This window comes from Neolamprologus brichardi, chromosome 12 (assembly GCF_056152115.1).
Source record: "Neolamprologus brichardi isolate AB-2024 chromosome 12, ASM5615211v1, whole genome shotgun sequence".
In the NCBI taxonomy this organism is placed as follows: Eukaryota; Metazoa; Chordata; class Actinopteri; order Cichliformes; family Cichlidae; genus Neolamprologus; species Neolamprologus brichardi.
In genome coordinates this window covers 11497969-11522042 of record NC_142115.1, presented here as the reverse complement: position 1 = coordinate 11522042, position 24074 = coordinate 11497969, and the positions used below count along the sequence as shown (strand labels likewise).

General features: G+C 40.8%; 1 protein-coding gene across 1 annotated transcript in view; it reads left to right on the top strand.

Moving 5' to 3' along the window:
- Positions 1-24074, top strand: part of cacna1ba (calcium voltage-gated channel subunit alpha1 Ba) — a 292202-nt gene that overhangs the window by 123659 nt on the left and 144469 nt on the right. The window contains exons 20-25 of the mRNA XM_087849000.1: positions 4302-5057; positions 5858-6045; positions 13113-13233; positions 13528-13657; positions 13933-13992; positions 14519-14625. Of these exons, the coding sequence (XP_087705126.1) occupies positions 4302-5057; positions 5858-6045; positions 13113-13233; positions 13528-13657; positions 13933-13992; positions 14519-14625 (1362 nt within the window). The remainder of the gene's footprint in view (positions 1-4301; positions 5058-5857; positions 6046-13112; positions 13234-13527; positions 13658-13932; positions 13993-14518; positions 14626-24074) is intronic.

Below are 24074 nucleotides of genomic sequence, written 5' to 3'. Positions count from 1 at the left end.
TCCCATAGACGGGCTAACGTGTTAGCATCGCGGTCGTTGTTCCTCACAAAAGAAAGTTTCTAACACAAAACTCTAAACTGCTACACAAAACTAACGCTGGAAATCTTACAAAACAGATAGCAACTACTTACAGGCATGTGCTCTCTCAGGCTCAGCAAGAAAAAGCAAACGAAAAGTGGAACAGACAACAGTTTGGCTAAAGGACTGTTTTTCCCTGGTGAGGTACTACGGCAAGTCGGCTGGTACAAAAAGCACACACCCAAATTATCATGCCTGCCTTAAAGGGGCAGCACACTCCCTGCCTGGTATAGAGTACTATACCACTATGTCCCTCTTAGTAACAGCACAACTTCAGTGGTGGGTCTCGAATACACCCTGGGGGTGCCTCCTTGAACAACTCTCCCCTCCACTTTCCGGAACCTGCTGTCTTGACCCGGAAAGGTATTTACCGCAAGTCCTGTGGTCCATTGATTTCGTTTAACCTCTTTGTCCTTTAGGAGCACAACATCTCCAACTTGCAGGCTGGCTTGTTCTGCTTGCCATTTCCTTCTCGGCTGGAGTGTCATCAGGTACTCTTGACGCCATCTTTTCCAGAAGGAATCCACAAGGCTTTGAACTTGCTTCCACTGACTTTGGTAGAGATCCTTGAGGTCAATGTCTTCCAAAGGAGCAGACACAGAGTCCACCTTTTGTGTTAAAAGCATAGCAGGGGTGAGTATGGTTGGGATGTCTGGATTGGAAGATACAGGGACTATTGGCCGGGCCTTCATGATGCGACCTCTGCCATCAGCGTGGTGAGCACTTTGTGTGAAAGACTAGGGGAATGCATCTTGAGCAACATACTATCCAAAGTGCGGCGAGTCATCCCTATCATTTTTTCCCAAACCAACTTGGGTGAAAGGAGGAGATTGGGTCAACCAATCAGCAGGTAAGTTGGACATTTTTTGTTTTTCCAGACTTCCTCTTGCTCGAGTGCCTTCAGTGAGTCTCTCCAAGACATCCACTGTGCCACTTTTTCAGCAGGTATTGGGCTGTCCCAATCGCAATGCTCAGTGCATAGCTCTCTGACTATAGCCTTGCCCTAGGAGCTGCAAACCCCAACGGGTCGAATATGCTGTTAACTGTGGAGGAAATACCTCTACGGGTAAAGGGCTTCTCCTCCTGGGAGACAAGAAAGGTAAAGCTGTCAGTTTGAAGGTGCCAGTTGAGACCTAAGCTTCTCTGCATAGGCAACGGATCCACACCTAGCTCTAGGTCTTTCAGCTCTTTAGCACGTTCCTCAGGTGGAAACGCCTCCACTGCTACGTCGTGGTTGGAGGCTATCTTATATAGCCGTATGTTGGAATCAGCCAACATCTCCTTGGTTTCCTTCAGGACTCGGATGGCGTTGTCATCGGTGGGGAAGGAAGCAAGACTACTGTCCACGTAGAAGTTCTTTAGAACAAACTGTTTTGCCTCTGCACTGTGGTCTTCCTGTCCTTGCAGAGCTGCTCTTCTCAAGCCGTATATGCCAACAGCGGGAGAGGGGCTGTTGCCGAATATGTGCACGGTCATCCTATACTCCGTGATGCGCTTGGTGGGGTCATTGTCCTCGAACCAGAGAAAATGTAAGAAGTCTTGGTGATCATGGTGGACTTTGAAGCAATAGAACATCTGTTCTGTGTCTGCTGCCACTGCTACAGGTTCCTTGTGGAAGCAGATGAGGACTCCTAAAAGTGAACTATTCAAGTCAGGGCCACTCAGCAGGATGTCATTCAGTGAGACGCCATCATGCTTAGTGCTGGAGTTGAGCACTGCCCGTACTTGACCTGGTTTGCGCGGATGATACACTCCGAATATTGGCAAATACCAGCACTCTTGTCCACCAGTGTGAATGTGGGTGGTGGTACTGGTTCAGCATGACCTGCCTCAAAGATCTTCTGCATGAAGGCAATCATGTGTTCTTTCATGTCTGGCTTCTTCTCCAGCATGTGCCGTAATGTCAAAAGACTCTTGACTGCTTGGGCTCGGATGTTAGGGAGTTGGCACCTTGGTTACCTGAAGGGTAGTGGTGCCACCCAACTATTCGAGTCATCCATGAAGACCTCGTTGTCCAATATTTCCAGAAAGACTTTGTCTTCCACAGACGTAGCAGGCTTGTTGTCGTGTGGCGTTTGCAGGAAGACCCCTTTACCAAGGCTGTCTTTCCCATCAAACAGGATTTCGGATGCGTTAGCTCCTGGAAACTGACGATGCTGCTCTGGAGTGTCAAGCTTCTCTTTGATAAGTAGACTGTTAGTGCAAGGGTCGAACAGAGATGTACGACCGTTACTCAGCACGTTGCACTGATAGACGTTTACAAACTCTTGTTTGTGGGCTTTTCTGAGACAAACCTTTCCCACAATCACCTATTCCAAGTCGAGATGCTGGGCGTAGGGGGCATCGTGGGGCCCATTGTATCACTCTTGTGTGCCTGTGGTACATCTCGACCGAGCAAGATCAGGATGCTTGCTGATGGATCTATAGCCGGAATTTTATCCACAACCCGCTTGAAATGTGGATAATGTCTGACGATCTCAGGTGTGGGGATTTCAGACTTATCATCAGGGAGCATGTCACATTCGATTAAGGTGGGGAATTGTCTTGCCATCTAATGACTCCATGATGAAATTGTTGGCTCGGCGCCCTGTTGTTTCAATAACTCCTGAGCAGGTCTTCAAGGTGTATGCTGCTGTGCCCTCTGTAACTCCAAAGAGCTCAAACTCTGTTCTTGCCAAGGACTTATTGCTCTGCTCGTCGAGAACAATGTACGCCTTAACAGCTTTCTCCCTGTGGCCAGCTGGATAAACTCTGAAAAGACAGATTTTGGAGCACGGCTTTGCTCTGACGGTAGTCCCACAAATGTCTGTGCATTTTGCTGTGACAGCTTGAGGAGCTTCTTCTCCTTGCTCCCCGCCTTGCTCTCTTGTGGTTACCGGAGTCTCTGATATCCAGGGGGCCGGCCCTGGGTGTAGCGCAGTAGGGTGGTTCTCACTCTTGCACTCTCTGCACTGAACGGTTTTGTGGCAGTCTTTTGCTAGATGAGTGAATGAAGCACAGCACTTAAAGCAAATATTATTCTCTTTAAGATAAGCTTTCCTTTCATCCAAAGATTTACTCCTAGACTCACGACAGTTACTTTGTTGAAATAAATAGATTACAGGGCGTTTTTTTCCTGTTTCATATTTTAGGCCATGTCCTCTCTATTTTTGGACCCAAGCAAAACACTCATTAAGAGACTGTGTGTCTCAATCATGTCACCTCTACTTGTGGCCCACATAAATGACGTGAAGAAATATTTGTAAAAATTATTATTCAAAAAATTATGTAATACGAAGGCAATAGGCAGAGTGTTTGAGGCATAGCCCTAAAGAATGTGTAGCGTCATGGGCAGTGTAGTCCGTGCTGCAGGGAGAATGGACTGTCATACCCGTTATGTGTCTGTGAGCGAGGGAGGGAGAAAAAGGAGAGTCGAAAGTACAAGTTGTCACCGAGCAGAAACGGGAGATGGAAGCATGTAAATATAATAAAAACCGCTGCAGCCAAAAAAGAGTGCCTGACAAGCCCAGTTGTAAGTAAGCAATTAAGACTCAACTGTACACTGTGTTCGTGTTTTCTTCCAAAACAATAAGTTCCAGCTTTTCAGCGCCTCTCTCTATCTCTCGCTAGCAAAGTTGACCCAGACAACAAAGTAAAGCTAGTTTTCGGCTACGAGCCCGACATGAACCTGACGTATTAGCCAGAGGTCCCTTTACTATGGACCTGTTTTATATACGCACGGAGTAGGTTTATATTAACATTTAAAAATCTAGTTGGTATTGGTATGGCAAGTAACCTTCAGTAATAGTAAAAAAAATCACACAGCAATAGTACATTCATGTAGTTGTAAAAAAGCATGACAATATATTAAGTAATCCAAAGTATTCAGAACACTTTACTCTCATTGAGTAACGTAACGGAATACGTTATAAAATACATTTTGGTGCATGTATTCTGTAATCTGTAGTGTAATACATTTTAAAAGTAACCTTCCCAACACTGAATAGCGTATACAGCTAATTTTATGTGCTATGAATAATAAAATGCATACATACTGAATTTGTCACAATGGATACTCTACCTGTCCATTGGAATTGGTTTTATCATTTGCTGAACTTACAGATTATTGTGACTATTGCATTGGTTTAAAAGTTGATGTTGATGATTCAGAATATATACACTATTTTAGGTTGTAAAATTAATGTTACAGTGGTTATAATTTGTCTTCTTTTTCCATTCTCTAGTAAGGAGCAGCAGAGGTCAGTGAAGACAATGTCGGTGTGGGAACAAAGAGCCAGCCAACTGAGAAAACAGAACCACGCAAGCTGTGAGGCGCTGTACAGTGAGCTAACTTCAGAAGAGCGACTGCACATATCGTCAGCCCTACACATGCGGCCAGACATGAAGACTCACCTTGACCGGCCGTTGGTTGTTGAGCCCCACAGTGGCAGCAGCCAGCACCACCACAAGAAGACTTGCTTGTCAGAGAAGGCTGACACTGCCACGGACCCACCTCCCTCTGTGCCTCACCAGCCCCGCCATCACCACTACCACCGAGACAGAGAACGAAAACAGGAAACCAATGATAATGGTGATAGCACTAAAGATGGGAGACATCACATCCATCACAGCCGCTCCAAAAACCATGACAGCAGCCGGGACAAACGGGGGAAGAGTGAGAGGTCCCACAGCCGGGAGGGAGGCAGGAACCACCGCCATCAGTGTTCAGTGGATGACAGTGGAGGTTGGGGGAACGTAGGCGAGAGAGATCACCACCATCATCATTCACACCGGCAGTCCCGAGGTGGCAACGGGACAGTGAGTAGTGGAGGGAGGGGAGAGCGAAGATCTCGCCACAAAGATGGACATTTGTCTAACAGGAATGGAGATAGGAATTCCAGAGGAGTCAGTGGTGCCAGTGGAGAGAGAAGGCATCGCATTCACGCATCCAGGGGACACTCCACAGAGTCTAATAACAGAGAGAAGACCCATAGTCAGAGGTAAAAACTATGGTTATATATGGTAATACTGTTGTTCTGTTCACTATTTGATTTCAGCTACACAGTGACACTGACAGTGACACTATAAAAAGGCTGGAGCTTGGAATTTGAGCCCAGGGAGGTTACCTATAAGTGTTCAGCAATAAATTTATAACATTTCTTATCTACAATAAAAATGAGGGTAATTAACACTGCCCCAAAAATTGGCTACCCTCTGCTACCCTGGAGGCCATCACCGGAGCTTCCTGTATCAAAAACAAAAAAAAACAGGACCATTTGTTTAACCCGCTGCCCTCTGGTCGGCACAGGTCCTACACCTCCAGACTCACAACCTGCTTCTTCCCTGGGCAATTCGGACTGATAACAAACACTATCCGCTCACACTCTGCCTCTGACAACTCACCTCACCAATTTGAGCCATGGTTTGAGTAACCCTCATCACTCGAGCCACCCACACACAGACTCTAGTTAGACCAAGTTCTTTGCACTACTTCCAAGCACTTTGTTTTCCAATGTACGTCTCTCTTGTTTGAAATATATTCTACTAGTTTGTATATATTCCCCTTAATTTTATATATTTCTCCTGTTTATTATTCATTCCTGCTGTCTTACTATTTATATTTTATTTCTGCACAGTTGGCATGGAGCACCCATAATTTAAAATGCCTAGTTATAGGCATAATGTGTGAACCAGAGTTTCCTTGAGTCTCAACCAGAACAAGGAAAAATTCCTGCAGAAGTCACAACATTACACAGTACACAGTAGAGGAACTAAGATTATATCTCTTCTTTTGGCACAGGTTTGGCGATTCAGAGGGTGAGTCCTTGGCTATCACCCCCCAGCAAGGCTCTGGGGGCACTAGCTGGCCTCCTGATCATATAGAAGACTCAGATAACCAGAGGAATGTCAGACGAACTAGGCAAACCTCCATCCAGATTCCTCCTGTGACTATCACCTCCCCACCTGGAGAGACCACCCTAATACAAAGTCAGTACCTAACCTATTAACATATACAGTGGCTTGCAAAAGTATTCGGCCCCCTTAAACGTTTCCATATTTTGTCACATTACAGCCACAAACATGAATCAATTTTATTGGAATTCCACGTGAAAGACCAATACAAAGTGGTGTACACGTGAGAAGTGGAACGAAGATCATACATGATTCCAAACATTTTTTACAAATAAATAACTGAAAAGTGAGGTGTGCGTAATTATTCAGCCCCCTGAGTCTTTACTTTGTAGAACCGCCTTTTGCTGCAATCTAGAGACTGAAATCCTTGCCCATTCGTCTTTGCAAAACAGCTCCAGCTCAGTCAGATTAGATGGACAGCGTTTGTGAACAGCAGTTTTCAGATCTTGCCACAGATTCTCGATTGGATTTAGATCTGGACTTTGACTGGGCCATTCTAACACAGGGATATGTTTTGTTTTAAACCATTCCATTGTTGCCCTGGCTTTATGTTTAGGGTTGTTGTCCTGCTGGAAGGTGAACCTCCGCCACAGTCTCAAGTCTTTTGCAGACTCCAAGAGGTTTTCTTCCAAGATTGCCCTGTATTTGGCTTCATCCATCTTCCCATCAACTCTGACCAGCTTCCCTGTCCCTGCTGAAGAGCCCCCAGAGCATGATGCTGCCACCACCACATTTGACAGTGGGGATTGGTGTGTTCAGAGTGATGTGCAGTGTTAGTTTTCCGCCACACATAACGTTTTTGCATTTTGGCCAAAAAGTTCCATTTTGGTCTCATCTGACCAGAGCACCTTCTTCCACATGTTTGCTGTGTCCCCCACATGGCTTGTGGCAAACTGCAAACGGGACTTCTTATGGTTTTCTGTTAACAATGGCTTTCTTCTTGCCACTCTTCCATAAAGGCCAACTTTGTGCAGTGCACGACTAATAGTTGTCCTATGGACAGATTCCCCCACCTGAGCTGTAGATCTCTGCAGCTCGAGTCACCATGGGCCTCTTGGCTGCATTTTTGATCAGCGCTCTCCTTGTTCGTCCTGTGAGTTTAGGTGGACGGCCTTGTCTTGGTAGGCTTACAGTTGTGCCATACTCCTTCCATTTCTGAATGATCGCTTGAACAGTGCTCTGTGGGATGTTGAAGGCTTGGGAAATCTTTTTGTAGCCTAAGCCTGCTTTAAATTTCTCAATAACTTTATCCCTGACCTGTCTGGTGTGTTCTTTGGACTTCATGGTGTTGTTGCTCCCAATATTCTCTTAGACAACCTCTGAGGCCATCACAGAGCAGCTGTATTTGTACTGACATTAGATTACACACAGGTGCACTCTATTTAGTCATTAGCACTCATCAGGCAATGTCTATGGGCAACTGACTGCACTCAGACCAAAGGGGGCTGAATAATTGCGCACACCTCACTTTTCAGTTATTTATTTGTAAAAAATGTTAGGAATCATGTATGATTTTCGTTCCACTTCTCACGTGTACACCACTTTGTATTGGTCTTTCACGTGGAATTCCAATAAAATTGATTCATGTTTGTGGCTGTAATGTGACAAAATGTGGAAAAGTTCAAGGGGGCCGAATACTTTTGCAAGCCACTGTAGATGATTAAGTTTAGTTCAGTTGTTACCAATGCTAATTTTTGTATGGTTCTTTGTGGTCTTTTGAATCTGATATTAAAAATACCACAACATCCCCAGGAAACTAAACAAAAGTATCTGTCAGATGTAGCTCTTCCAGGGGTTGTCTTTGAAATGAATATTAGCTCTGGTTCTTTATGGCTTGAAGCTCTCTTGGAAGTAGTTTTGTTGCACAGGAAGAGCCCACAATGAAATGGTTTAGTTTTCACAGTTGAAGGATATTAGCTTAACTCTTGTCACTGATTTTGAGTGTTAAAGAGACAAGAAATAAGCCAGAAAATGTAAAGAAATCTGAAATGTGAACAAATAAATTAACGTGGGTATTTAGCTAATTTCTTTTTGTTTTAGTGAAGAACACTAAAATAGTGTGATGCGCCGTACACTTGGTATCATACACAATAAAAAGAAACAACTTTAAATTCAGTTCGCTTTTATTTATATAGAGCCAAATCACAACAAGTGTTACCTCAAGGAGTTTTATATTGTAGGGGGATAGATCCTACAATAACATACAGAAGCTGAGGGACATCTCAAGCCCTCCAAGGTATAGAGGCCTATCTTCCCCCACCACTCCCCCTGCCAGTGACAGACTCCCTCAGACATCGGTGCATTGGTGGTTCTTTGTGTCCGGGGATGGGCGTCCAGGTACGCACCGGCTCACTCCTTGGTGGCTACTTGTTGGGGCCTGGAGCCTGGGGCTCGCTCAGGCCCCTTCGGGGGTGGGGTGCCCTCAGCCTTTAGGCCTGGGGTTCGGCCACGCTGGCACAGCTGGCTGCCGGCGGAGCTCACGAGCCCGTCACTGCAACCCCCCCGGCTTCTGCTCCGCGGCTGCTGAGTGACTCCTCATCTGGGGCTCTCCTCAGCTCTTTCCAGGAGAGTGGCATGGTTGCCCCTACATTGATCTTCCTCGATCTCTTGTGCTCTGAGGGCCTCTGGATGTCTGGAGCCTGGATCTCCTCCATACCTGCTTCATGCCCTGGAGGACGGGGTTATGGCCCCCCACACCCTCTAGCAGATCATTACACGAAGGAACCTTTTAAATACAAGCGCGCTCATGCTCACAGGTGTACACACGGGTGCTCACAGACACAAACTACACCCTTTTTGGCCTCTACTTCAAAGCACACTGTGCGCTGTCAATCCTACGTGCTGCAATAATATTCAATATTTAGTATTTACTGTTATATTCACATAGATCATCGCGATGATGTTGTTTATTATATTGCTCTTTTTTTCTTCTGCTTGTTTTCTCTTTTTTCTTTCTCAACAGGTGATCCAGGTGATGTATTTTTTGTCTGTTTGTTTTGTTGGTTTTTGTTTTTTGCCCTTTATCACCGTTCCTCTTCCCCGCTGTTTTTCTTTCCCTCTTTCTTTCTCCCTTCTCTTTCCCCCAGTCATGTCTGTCCCGTGTGTAGCAAGTGAAAATAAAACAATAAAAGCAAAGGTGAATCAAATAGACCAATACGGCAAGGCTGGGATGGTCCATTTGTTAAAGTAAATCCGTTGGGCATCTTTCACTAACCTTACAAAAAAACAGAACATACAGAAGCTCCAACATTCAATTGAACCCTATGAGCAAGCACTTGGCAACAGAAAGAAAAACCTTTGCATATGAAAAAAACTCCAATAGAACTAGGCTCAGATAGGGACAGCCATCTGCCACAAATGGATGGGGAAGTGAGGGGAGGGAGACAGACAAAAGACACACAGTGGAGGGGAGCCAGAGAATAGTATAAACTAATGATTAAATGCAAAGTTGTGTATAAAAACAGTTCAAATGAAAAGAGGTGAATTAAGAAGAAATGCTCAGTGCATCGTGGAAAGTCCCCAGTAGTTTAGGCCTATTGCAGTATAACTAAGGGAGGGTTTAGGGTAATCTAATAACTACAAGCTTTTTCAAAAAGTAAAGTTTTAAGCCTAATCATCAAAGCAGAAAGAGTTTCTGTCACCTGAGGCCAAACTAGGAGCTGGTTCCAGAGAAAAGGGGCCTAAAAACTGAAGGCTCTGCCTTCCATTCTATCTTTAAATAACCTAAAAACCAGCAGGCCAGACATTCGAGTGCAATTTTAATTTTGGCTTTCTTTTTATTTTGTATATCTTGAGATATTTTTACTTTCAATTTCAGCTCAGTGAAAAACTTTAGCAGAAGAACTTTTTCAGTACCATATTTTTCGGACTATAAGGCACAGTTAAAATCCTTTCATTTCCTCAAAAGTGTGCCTTATGTATGAATTCTACTGTGCTTACTGACCACAAACTGATTTTATGTGGTACACGGCGCTCAAAAATTTGTCAAAATGTTTAAGTACAACTTTGGTAAGCTACGAAACCGAACCGCTTGATGAATTGTTGGAGCATTACGGCTACTGTAGTCAGGAGCGTCGCAGATTAATACGTACTGTGCTTCAACATAATATTACTATATTGTGTGTATTGTGCACCCCAAAACTGGCACCTGTTAAGAGACATGCTTACAAAGCGGATTTCAAACTCTTATCAGTCACTAAGTAGAACATGAGAATAGAGCAGCTGCAAGAGAATTCAACATTAATGAATCAATGGTATAGAAGTGGAGGAAGCAAGAAGAATGAGTTGACTAAAGTTCATAATAATAATAAATGATAATAATAATAATAAATAATAATAAATGTGTGTCTTATGTTCCAAAAAATACGGTAACTTATCTTCCTTGTAGAAATGTGCTCCAAATAAAGAACGTTGTTTTGACAAGACTGTTAGTTAATCATTTACAAATTAATATTGTCAGTATGGACAGCAATTTTAAAAAAAGTGAACATGTAAAGTTGCGTTGTTAAGTGATGTGGTTGAAAAATTTGGGTGCACCTAACTTTTGTGCTGGTGCACCTAAGAAAGAAAGGTAAAATTGGGTATCATCTGCATAGCAGCAGTGTGTGTATATGCTTTCTAATGATACTCCCTAAGGGAAGTATGCATAATGTAAACTATATTGGTCCTAGCATGGAACCCTGTGTAACTCCAGAAATGAACTTAATGCTTGAAGAGGACTATATATTTAAATGAAAAATTCTGAGCCTGTTACATATGACTGACACCACTGCAGCCTTTAATTTCTATGGCATGCTCTAATTTCTGTAACAAAATATTGTGGTCAACAGTATCGAATTCTGCACTGAGCAGTGGGACAAGCACAGAGACGTGCCACTGCCAGAGGCCATGAGAAGATCATTTATAACCCCTACTAATGCTTTTTTGTACTGTGATGAATTCTGAAACCTGAGTGAAACTCTTTAAATAAACGATTTCTCTAAAGATGATCAGTTAGCCATTTCACAACTACTTAAAGATTTTTTGAGATTAAAAGGAAGGTTGGAAATTGGCCCCTAGCTGGTTAAAGTGATGGCCTTTTAAGTAATGGTTGAGTTACTACCAGCTTGAAGGCATTTGGTACGTAGCCCATTAATAAATATAGGTTGATCATATTTAAAATTAAGATATATGTCGCAATGGCATGACATCTTTGAGTTGTAGGAAGCAATTACTGAAGATCAGCTGGAGAAAGACGGATAGAAATCAGATAGAATCAGATAGGAACTCTGAGTGAGGACCAGGCGGACAATAAATAGACAACAACTAAAAACAGATTTTTGAGTTTTCCAGTCAGGATGCACGAGGCTAAGTGTCAGACTTTAAAAATTAATTAAAACTCTGGATGTATGGTTAAGGTGGAGTGGTGGAGATTGCTGTCACTCCCTCACCCCAGCCTGTGCTATCAGTTAGAATTAGTCAGGCGTGTTAATTCATTTAAACTAACATAATCATCCTGCTGTAACCAGGTTTATGTAAAGCAGAGTAAATCAATATGTTGATGAATTATTAATTAATTTACTAACATGGACTTAGAAGAGAGATATCTGATGTTTATTAATCCACAACAGTTTTTTTTTTCATTGCAGTTTTGAATACTATATTGTTACTTTTTTGTGATTTTTTTTTTTATGTTTAAATCATTTATTTATTTATTTATTTTTTTTTTTTTGGGAGGGCAGGCTGCTACATCCAAAGTGAAATGGATGTAATCGTTCCTAAGACCAGGTTTTCCAGAGAAACTTTTCCAATCATCAATAAAGCTCAAATTGGTTGTAGACACCACTCAGACAGTCAGCAATTTTGGGAGAACATGCCAAATATCTCACACATGGTCCAGTTTGAGTGGGGACCAGAAAAAACTGCAGAGTCCGGTAGGGCTGGGCCATATCATACCGTTCACGGTAATACCGGTATAATGTCGGGCAACAATAAGAAAATGAAATATTGCGATAGAATATGGGTAAAACGCGTATGCGCAGTGCCTTTGTTTTCATACGCAAATGGCAGAAAAAGCATGCCGGCAACAGAGAATGAGAAGGGCGAAAGCGGATCGGTGAATGAAACGGATGAACCAGAATTGGTTCTATGTTGCAACTTCAGTGGTGTGGCACTGGTTTAGCTTTCGTCCGTCAGATACACAACAAAGCACTGTTTTTGGTAGCGCATGGTAGCGGGCCGTCGTTATTACCATGTTTTTTGGAAAATATGGCACACTTAAAATCAATCCTTTGATTTTTCTGAAAATTGACAGTGCCCCTTATAATCCCGTGTGCCTTATGTATGAATTCTGGTTGCGTTTACTGACCTCGAAACGATTTTATGTGGTACACGGTGCTGGAAAATGTTTTAATACGACTTTGCTAAGCTACAAACAGAGTGATTACGCACTGTGCTTCAACATAATATTACCGTATTGTGTGTGTATAACCTCTTTTTAAGTTTTGTGGATATTATACATGGTTATGCTGAGGATATGTCGGCCAATTTCCACTGGAAATGCCTTTTGGTTAAACTGTCAGCAAGGATTTTGCATTTGCACTGTTAAATTTTTATATAACTTTAATGCACATAAAAAACAGCTGCTTTAAGTGAAAATACGTTGATTTTTTTTTTTCACGAATAAAGTTGTGGAGTTGTAAAGTATTTTGTCTAGTGTCAATTATATCGTCACTTATATCGTCACTTATATCATCAATTATATCGTTAGTTATATCGTTAATGCAAATTTTCAAATGTATATCGTGATAAATATTTTTGGTAATATCGCCCTGCTCTAGAGTCCGGCATTGTTGTAGCAAAGTTGCACACTGATTCAATGTTAATTTTACTTGCCTGCGATTGACATTCTTGCCAACATGAATTATATATTTTTGCAGAATTTACATTTGTCTTTAGCCAGCCTTTTCAGGGTTCCTTCAGTGCCACCTGCTCTAACCCGTGGAAGATAATTCACTCGCTCGTGTTGGTGCTGAAAGACATTGTATTCATTTTTCAATGCTGCTCTGAGAAATACATTATATGATAGAAATAGTGATCTTGATAATGATGATATTCAGTGCCACTAATGAGCATTATCACGGTCTGATGATCTTTCTTTGCAGTGAACAGTATTGATTGTGAAACAGTGCCCATAAATGAGAAGACCCTGGAGGATCTAGGCCCAAGTGGGCCTAAACCCATCCTGCCTTACAGTTCAATGTTCATCTTTGGACAGACCAATCCGTGAGTTCTAAGCTCTGCTTCCTCCCTCCATATGGTTAGAAGGTGCTACCACACTGAGCCATCACAACATCCTGTGAATGTTAGCCAGTGTAGCTCTTGGGTGGTATTTTATTTCATATCTGTAAAAAAGAACATATTGCATGTCTTACTAAAAGCCAATCTCATGGTACCGATGAGTGCTGACAGGCACCAGTTGTATATAGCATTTTAACACTGCTGGAGTGTGGGAAGGGACAAGAACAGTGAAGCAACAGCAGGTACTTACTTCTTTTTTCTTGGCCTCTTTTTCCTCAGGGTGAGGCGGTTGTGTCACTATATTGTGACTCTGCGTTATTTTGAGATGTCCATCCTGGTTGTCATTGCGATGAGCAGTATTGCTCTGGCAGCAGAGGACCCTGTCTGGACTAATGCACCCCGCAACAATGTGAGACATAGAGTACACAGTAATAAAACTACATACAATACCCACTGTACTCATACAGAACTGAGAGAAGTATTTTTTCTTATCTTTTCTTCTGCCTGAGTCAGGTTTTTTATATACATTTATATATATTTTTTGTCTGTGTGTGGTGCCTAAAAATGGGGCCATACATCTATGATAGACTGGATTATTACGCAAGTAGAACTATTTCAGAATAGTATCTACAGTTTCTTTTCTACTTTGTTGTCTTTGTCAGTATTAATCAAGTCTTTTTACAGGTGCTCAAATATCTGGACTATGCCTTTACTGGTGTTTTCACTTTTGAAATGGTGATCAAGGTAAACACTACCCTTTGAAATTCACTATTGTTCACTGTATTTTTGTATGTGTTTTCATTATATTTTATCAGAAGCAAACTGGTGACTCATTTCAGTTTTTACTTGCAGAAACCAAATAAGTAATACTATATTACGATACTGAGGCAGGAATGTACCTCACTGTGACCAGTGCAGTTCACTCAGTATATCTGCTGCATTATGGTTCTTATACGTATAATCCACAGTATTTAAATCTGACAGTGTTCTGTCAGTGAGAAATTTAACACCAGATTTAATTGCATTTCAATATAATTTAAATCATGACTTTTGTCTTACTCTTCTGCCAGCGAGAGTGATTACACTGCTGTCTCTAACATTTTTTGTTATTTTTTATTTTTTGTCATACACTATTACCATTGTAATAGTGGATACTCATTATGAGCAAAAGTATAAACAGAAGAAAGTCCTTATAACAGTTGATTTTAATAGGTAATTTTAAGTTAAACAAAATAAGCAAAAGAACACAAATTACCTGTTCTTGGTTTAGATGGTAGACCTGGGGCTATTGCTTCATCCTGGATCCTACTTCAGAGACCTGTGGAACATCCTGGACTTCATAGTGGTCAGTGGGGCACTGGTGGCATTTGCTTTTTCGTAAGTTCCACAGCTTCTGTCTTTCTGTGATAAAATGAGACATTTACAGATATTGTTAATCCTGAATCTGGTGTGTTATGTGCAATATACATCAAATACCACACTACACTGAGAGATGACATATAATTTAAATGATAGTGCGTACCTTTGGTTAGCCAAATGTACAGTCATAGCTACAGTCAAGTTTTGATAGTGGCAACAACTGTGTTTTATATACTGTACTGGTTCAGTTTTCATTTAATTATTTTTACATGTTTCTAAGTGAAGAACAATCATTTGCATTTCATGTTTTGCTTGTTCACCTGTTTTTTAAAGATTCTCTTAGGTATGGATCCAAAGTGTTAGTTTGATGCTCTCTCAGCCACTTAGTTATCACTAAGTACAGATTCACAGAATTTCAACAAATTGTTTCTCGTTCACTGGAAGTGGCTGGACAGTCAAAAAGCTCTCAAACTGATCAACTCTGAGCACTGATAAGGCAGGATTGAGTCACCTTTATTCAGGTCCAGAAGCTGATATTGAGCATGCCACAGCAAACTGGAGAAATTATAAAGAAGAGGTGTCATAACCATAAGTACTGTCTCTTTGCACGAATTTGATTGTTTGTTTGTTTTTTGCCAAGGAACTCTTTGAAGCTTATGAAATGATTACGATTATTTTTCACTATATCATTGAAACAAATGGCAAAATGTAGGAAACACAAAATTTGTTCCTGTGCCAAAACGTTTGCCTTGACCATAAACACTATACACATACACTAACCTTACAAAAGCAGATGACCTCTTTATGTATGTTTGAGAGGTGTGTATGAGAGAGTGTGTGTGTGTGTGTGTTATGATATTGTACAATGTGCTAATTTACATAATCCTCTCCCTGTTTCTGTCCTGGTATCGTTTTGAAGGAGCTTCATGGGGTAATGCCTCCTCTACCTCTCTCATCTTGCCTGTTTGTGTCATTATCAGTGCGTATGTATGTGAGAAAGAAAACATACATGGCTTACACTGCAAAAACAAGTAATTTCCTGACATACTCGGTCTTACTTCTTGACATCTAGGTCACAAAGTATAAAGAAATTAAAGTTAAAATTAAAGTCAAATAATCTAAATTTGTCTTTTTTAATACACCAACAACAATCTACCCTGTTTACTATATGGAAATGTATTTGGCCACAATTCTATGAGGGAAACCGGACAAACACAATTTTCAAACTGTATAGAAATTTAAGCCAATACATTTTTCAGCATCCTTTTGTGAGTAAGATTAAATTAACTGCTTACAAAAATATTTTTCTGTTAAAATTGCCCACTTGTTTTGAATCATGCCAGAAGCTAGGGCAAATCCATTTTACACAGAACACAGTTATATTAAAAAGATTGTAAAATAGTGATTGTTGAAGGAAACAATCAGCAATGTCAGAATGACAAATTACAACCCTTATCTGTTTTGTTTTATTTTCTTTTGTTTGTTTGTTTTTGTTTAAGCAGTAAGCAGTATATGTAGTGAAATTGCTTGTGAGAATGTTTCTTTTTTGCAGTGTATAATGTTTTGTTTGGGACACACGCATCTGGTCTACCAGCTATTCATGCGTCATGCAGGTTGAGAACCTGGTTCCAGCACTGTATCATGTTGCTTGGCATCAGGTCCTTGCTCTATAGCCATTTGTGCTATTCGGGGACATGGCACAATAGTGCTCATATCTCGTATCTTCCCTGAGCCTTTGAGAGGTGTTTTTATCAGCACTGTGTTTTGCCAAAGCTTTGGTTAGACTGGAATGATCACATTAATTTCATATTGACTGTTCAGCAGAGACTTGTTAACATTACAAGAAAACTGGTGCCAGAGGGCATGAGTAGTCCTCAGAGAATATTGAGCTCGTAGCATGCGCATTAGAGTGTGCATGCTAGTACCATGTGACTGTATGCGTGCTCCTAAATAGAGGTGTTAAATGACATTCCTGTGGCTGTAGTGTCACATGATTTCCATCTACACCGAAATGATAGACAGTACTTTGCAAAGGTCTTGAGCCTGCCTTATTTCTTCATATTTTAAAACTAGATAAAAATTGGTGCAATGTCTTATATTAAATCATGTGGACATATACATTGAAATACAGTATATAAGTACACAGTGGGATGCAAAGGTTTGGGCAACCTTGTTAATAGTCATTATTTGCCGGTATAAATCTTTGGTTGTTACAATAAAAAATGTCAGTTAAATATATCATATAGGAGACACACACAGTGATATTTGAGAAGTGAAATAAAGTTTATTTGATTTACAGAATTTGCGATAATTGTTTAAACAAAATCAGGCAGGTGCATAAATTTGGGCACTGTTGTCATTTTATTGATTCCAAAACCTTTAGAACCATTTATTGGAACTCAAATTGGCTTGGTAAGCTCAGTGACCCCTGACCTACATACACAGGTGAATCCAATAATGAGAGAGTATTTAAGGGGGTCAATTGTAAATTTCCCTCCTCTTTTAATTTTCTCTGAAGAGTACACGCTCACGCACGCACACATCCTCCAACCACACACACCCATATTTTGCTCCATTGCCCCACACTTTGGGAAGGTCTGGTTTAGGGGAAGGATACAGAAAGTTATCTCAGAGCTTTAAGCTGTCTGTTTCCACAATTAGGAACATATTGAGAAAATGTAAGACCAAAGGCTCAGTTCAAGTTAAGGCTTGAAGTGGCAGACCAAGAAAAATCTCAGATAGACAGAAGCGACGAATGGTGAGAACAGTCAGAGTTAACCCACAGACCAGCACCAAAGACCTACAACATCATCTTGCAGGAGATGGAGTCACTGTGCATTGTTCAACCATTCGGCACACTTTACACAAGGAGATGCTGTATGCGAGAGTGGTGCAGAGGAAGCCTTTTCTCCACCCACAGCACAAACAGAGCCGCTTGAGGTACGCTAAACCAGCTTCATTCTGGCATAAGGTGATGTGGACTGATGAAACTAAAATTGAGTTATTTGGGCATAACACAAGGGGCGTTATGCATGGAGGAAAAAGAACACAGCATTCCAAAATAAAAACCACCTGCTACCTACAGTAAAATATGGTGGTGGTTCCATCATGCTGTGTGGCCAGTGCAGGGACTGGGAATCTTGTCAAAGTTGAGGGACACATGGATTCCACTCAGTATCAGCAGATTCAGGAGACCAATGTCCAGGAATCGGTGATAAAGCTGAAGCTGTGCCGGGGCTGGATCTTTCAATAAGACAACAACCTGAAACACTGCTCAAAATCCACTAAGGCATTCATGCAGAGGAACAAGTACAACGTTCTGGAATGGCCAGTCCCCAGACCTGAATATTTTTGAAAATCTGTGGTGTGAGTTAAAGAGAGCTGTCCATGCTCGGAAGCCATCAAACCTGAATGAACTAGAGATGTTTTGTAAAGAGGAATGGTCCAAAACACCTTCAACCACAATCGAGACTCTCATTGGAACCTACAGGAAGCGTTTAGAGGCTGTAATTTCTGCAAAAGGCGGATCTACTAAATATTGATTGTATTTTTTTTTTTTTTTTTTTTTGTGGTGCCCAAATTTATGCACCTGCCTGATTTTGTTTAAAAAATTGTTGCACACTTTCTGTAAATCCAATAAACTTCATTTCACTTCTCAAATAACACTGTGTGTGTCTCCTATATGATATATTTAACTGACATTTTTTATTGTAACAACCAAAGATTTATACCGGCAAATAATGACTATTAACAAGGTTGCCCAAACTTTTGCATCCCACTTATCAGTATACTTATAAATATATAAATATGGTGTATAAGGCAAAAATAGTGTTTGTACAAAAAGCCAATATTTTTGTATGAACATCTTTATTTATTGTCAAGAGGCACTTAACCATCTTAGGCAAGCTTTCTTTTAATTTTTCTGTAGTTTTCAGGAATAGTTCTACAGGCTTCCTAAAGGACATTTAAAAAAAAAAAAACCTCCTCTTTGGATTTTGACTGCCTTTTGTTCCATTCTCTGTTCAGATGATCCCATGTTGCTTCAATAATGTTCAGATCAAGGCTAAGCCGTAGCTGATAATCCATTTAGTGTTTTTCTGTCAGGTATACTTTTACTGCGCTGGCAGTGTGGTTTGGATCATTATCATACTGAAAACTCCTGTGGCTGAAATGCAGACTCAACTCACAACAGAGCCTCCAACATGTTTTACAGTTGGCTATTGACATGTGAATTCATCATTCCATAAGACGTTTAGTCTAGTTCTTGTGTAATTTAGCATTTCCTTCCTTAAGTATTTGGTGAACTGTAAATGGATGAACTGAATGGCCAGCTGTATCTCTCAGGTCCTGTGTCCAGGTTGTTGCCAATGCTCTTTGGGAATCACCCTGTTGGTGGAAAAATATAATAATATTTAGATAATATAATATTTATTTCTGCCTAACTGTGTCATTGTTGGTGTTTTTTTTCTGAAAATGGGAGAAAATGCAGCTAACTTAGACCACTAACAGCTAACTAAGACCATTTTAAAAACATTACAAGAAAATCTGGATCCATGGAAGCAAAACATAAAGAAGTGAGGTGTGGTTCAAGACTTTTGCACAACAGTGTACATTATGTTCCTTGACAGACATCTGTCTAAATCATCATCATTGTGGATGATTTGTTCCAGACCTGTGCTCGGAAAGTAGATACTAGTTAAATTAATGTTTAATGTTTTCAGTGACTAATGAGCTTCACTGGCTTCAGTAGAAAATAAATTAAACTTTATGAAACTAGCTGTGGAAACAGCTACTTATTCTATTTTTTTCTGGGATTTTTTTTGTTTGTTTTTTTAAAATATGAAGTAAAAATAATAGAAACAGTGAAATAGACGGGATAATAGGTCAGATATGGAAAAACTTACACAAACTTGAGAAGAGAAGAGACCTCTCCCAGAATAGTTAATAGACAACCTAGATGAAGGACATATAAACTTTACGTCTGTGAAGGTTCTCAGTCATCCAGGTCATCGTAGTCAAAGGAGCTTGCAAAGAAAAGCGTCTGGACTTCTTTAAGTTACTTGAAGACGTTTCACCTCTCATCCGAGAAGCTTATTCAGTTCTAAGGTCAAATGGTGGAGAGTCCCAGATATAAACCTAGTGGGAGTATCCCCCCACAGAGGGACAAAAGGACCCCCTGATGATCCTCTAATCGCCTGAGCCAAGGTGTGAAACTGGGTGTGGGTCCCAATCAGCCAGAGTTTCGGGTGAGTTCATTGTGAAACCTGGCCCCACCTTATCATGCAAATTCCTGAGGTCAGATGGCCCAGGGTGTGAGTGGGCGTTAAGGCGTCTGGGAAGGGATCTCAAAACTGGATTATAGATGGCAGAGAGTTGGTGTCGTAAACCACCGCCTCTGTTCAAAGATGGTTGCTCACAGTGGACATAGATGCTTCTTTCACTCCTCTTTCAAACCATCTGTCCTCTCTGTCCAAAATGTGAACATTGGCATCCTCGAAAGAGTGTCCTTTATCCTTAAGATGCAGATGGACAGCTGAGTCTTGTCCTGTGGAGGTCGCTCTTCTGTGTTGTGCCATGCGCTTGTGAAGTGGCTGTTTGGTCTCTCCAATGTAGAGGTCTGGGCATTCCTCGCTGCACTGTACAGCATACACCACATTGTTAAGTCTGTGTTTTGGCGTTTTGTCTTTCGGGTGAACCAGTTTTTGTTTGAGTGTGTTGCTGGGTCTGAAATGCACCGGGATGTCATGCTTGGAGAAAACCCTGAGTTTTTCTGATACACCGGCTACATAGGGGATGACAATGTTGTTGCGCCTGTCCTTCTTATCCTCCCTCGCTGGTGTCTGATCTTCTTTTCTGTGCCTCTTTGCTGACTTTAAGAACGCCCATTTAGGATAGCCGCACGTTTTGAGTGCTTCCTTTACATGTGTGTGTTCCTTCTTTTTCCCTTCAGGCTTAGAGGGAACATGTTCTGCCCGGTGGTGTAGGGTCCTAATTACTCCAAGTTTGTGTTCCAGAGGGTGATGGGAGTCAAACAGGAGGTACTGGTCCGTGTGTGTGGGCTTCCGGTAAACTTCGATGTTGAGGTTGCCATTCTCTTCAATGTGCACAGTCCAGGAAAGGCAAACAGTCGTCCTTTGTGTCTTCCCTGGTGAACTTGATGTTTTTATCCACAGCGTTAATGTGCGCAGTGAAGGATTCCACTTCTTGTGTCTTGATTTTGACCCAGGTGTCGTCTACATATCTGTACGAGTGGCTGGGTACTCTTCCTTTGAAGAGCCAAGAGCCTTCCTTTCCACTTCCTCCATGTAAAGGTTGGCTACAATAGGTGACACCGGGGAGCCCATGGCACAGCCATGTTTTTGTCTGTAAAAGCCTTCGTTGTATTTGAAATATGTAGTGGTGAGGCAGAGGTCTAAGGATAAAGGACACTCTTTCGAGGATGCCAATGTTCACATTTTGGACAGAGAGGACAGATGGTTTGAAAGAGGAGTGAAAGAAGCCATCTATGTCCACTGTGAGCGACCATCTTTGAACAGAGGCGGTGGTTTACGACACCAACTCTCTGCCATCTATAATCCAGTTTTGAGATCCCTTCCCAGACGCCTTAACACCCACTCACACCCTGGGCCATCTGACCTCAGGAATTTGCATGATAAGGTGGGGCCAGGTTTCACAATGAACTCACCCGAAACTCTGGCTGATTGGGACCCACACCCAGTTTCACACCTTGGCTCAGGCGATTAGAGGATCATCAGGGGGTCCTTTTGTCCCTCTGTGGCGAGATACTCCCACTAGGTTTATATCTGGGACTCTCCACCATTTGACCTTAGAACTGAAGAAGCTTCTCGGATGAGAGGTGAAACGTCTTCAAGTAACTTAAAGAAGTCCAGACGCTTTTCTTTGCAAGCTCCTTTGAATATAAACTTTACCTTCTATCACAGTGAATTTAATTACTTTCGATAGCTCATAAACTGAAAGATAATTGAAAATCTGTTTTTTAATTTATTTTTACTATTTTTTACTTTTATAACTGGCTCATGTGGATGTGGATGTTACTACTAAGTTTATACTATATTAGATGTATTTACTGGATTTGTGGAGAAAGACAACTGAGATAAAATGCTAAATGTAGTTTTTTTTTAGATGAATATCAGCCAGTCCAAATTCAAAAGCTCTTTATTATGTAATGTGAAAGGATTCAGTAATTATAAAGTAAGCTCAGCATACAAATAAAGTCACGTATAACCTAATATACCTATAGCTCTACACTGCAATACAAGAGCAATATTGTTTCCAGTTTTGCAGATCACTACGACAGCTTTAAAAGAAAAATTGTATCACGTTTGTTTACAAGCCTTTTGAATGATTTAAAGAAAAACACACTGCATAATTTTATGCTTGAAATACTTTAAAGTCAACTTGAGTCTATTTTATCAACATAAAGGAGCTAATGTGTGTTAATTTAATTAATTTAATTAGATAATTACCAACAAGTAAAAAGCTCTCCATTTGATCAAATGCTGTTAATGCAAAAAGCCACCATTTTAAGACAAGCAGGATGAATTTTAATTCCAGTTTTCTTATTTTATGGTCATATTTTCTTTTTTTTCTGGCTCTGATAATTCTTTTTTTTTCTTGCATTTTATTTACAGAATATCAAATACTTGATATCTCTGTAGATGTGATTCTAAATTGTCTTTATAAATTGAGTTCCTTTTGTTTCTGCAGCAGGTTTAGTCAAATCAAAACAAGTAATTTGCAGATGGTTTTTGCTCAAAGTCTTTGCCGTATTGTCGCTATCTTATACCAAGCCTTGTTTGACTGACAGCTGTCATTCTCTCATCATGCATGAATCTTGAACTGCCTACCATTCATTTGATCAAGTGCTTGTCGCATGGACAACAAACCTGAATCCAAAGCCAAATCTTTGAATCTGTCACTTGACCTTCTTGAACTACTCAGACTGCATCATTAAACATGATGAAGCAAACTGCAATACTGGTTTGTAATGTTGGATTCAGATGCAAGTGATAACCCAGTTTTTAGGACTCATGTAACATTTCTTTAATTAGTTTTATTCTAAATGCCGTTATTATTATATAGAAAATTTCCTAAAAGGCCATTGTTTTTCTTATTTGATCTCTTCATTTGATATTTTGGTTGAGACTCAGTAATTGTTGTATGTATATTACAGACAAGGACATAGCAGCTGCCTGATTTAATACGACAGTTACTATTTGTGTATTACTTCAGTGAAAGGCTACCTCCAGAAATAGCACTTAGAACGCAATCATACCTACAATTTCACTCTTGTTTTCACTGTGTACTGTCAATGAAATAGTTTATCAACTGCTACCAAACAAAATATATTGTTACATTTTTTTTCTTTCTTTCTTTCCGAAACTATGCTGTTGTCAGTTGATGCAAACATATGCCTTATTTTGTTTATGTATGTGAAGCATCCATAAATGTTTTGTACTCTGTTTTACCACTGTTCTCCCCCAAGTAGATTGCAACAAGGTGTGACCAGGTGGGGAACCCCCCATGCAACTCCAATCCACTTTCATCCTACTCCGCCCCATTTTAACTTATACCTCATCCTAATACACCCTTTTTAACCACCATTCTTTTTATGCTTAGATCAGCTTCATGTATAAATTATTAAACTCATGCTTCAGTGAAACAAATGTCTTTTTAAACATAACAGTAATGTGTCTGAGTGCCATCAACTAAAACCTGCCTGTACTTACCAAAATCCTTAACTACTTTAATCGTTTCATTTCAATTAGCTTTCAAGTGCTTTGGCAACAGTAGAAAGGAAAACCTCCCTTTTAACACGAAGAAACCTCCGGCAGGGCCAGGCTTAGGGAGGGACAGCCATCTGCCATGACCAATTGGGGGTGAGGGGAGGAAAACAGGACAAAGACACGCTGTGGTACAGAGCCAGAGATTAATAATAACTAATAATTAAATGCAGAGAATTGTATAAACACATAGTATAAGTGAAAAGGGTGACATTCAATGCATCATGGGAAAACACAAATAAGCCCACAGTCTGACAGCGAAGTGCTCTAATGAGGTGATATGGCACTAGAAGGTCACTTATAAGATGGGGCCTGATTATTTAAGACTTTGTATGTGAAGAGCAGGATTTTAAATTTAATTTCTGGATTTAACAGGGAGCCAGTGAAGAAGCCAGAAAAATGAAATATGCTTTCTCTTTCTAGTCCCTGTCAGTACTAGTCCCTGTCAGCCTAAAGCTGATAAATGCATAGACTGTTTTTTCAACATCAGATGTGCTGTGGTTAATTGACTGCTTTAATGTGATTCGCATTGGTCAGCTGACTTGGGTTAATGCATGCCTGGCAGACATTAACACAATGTTGTGTACACTGTTGGCTCTTTTAATAAGTCTAATTTTACTTTTTCCCTCTGCTTCCCCACCATGTCTGGGTATTGAGGGGTAT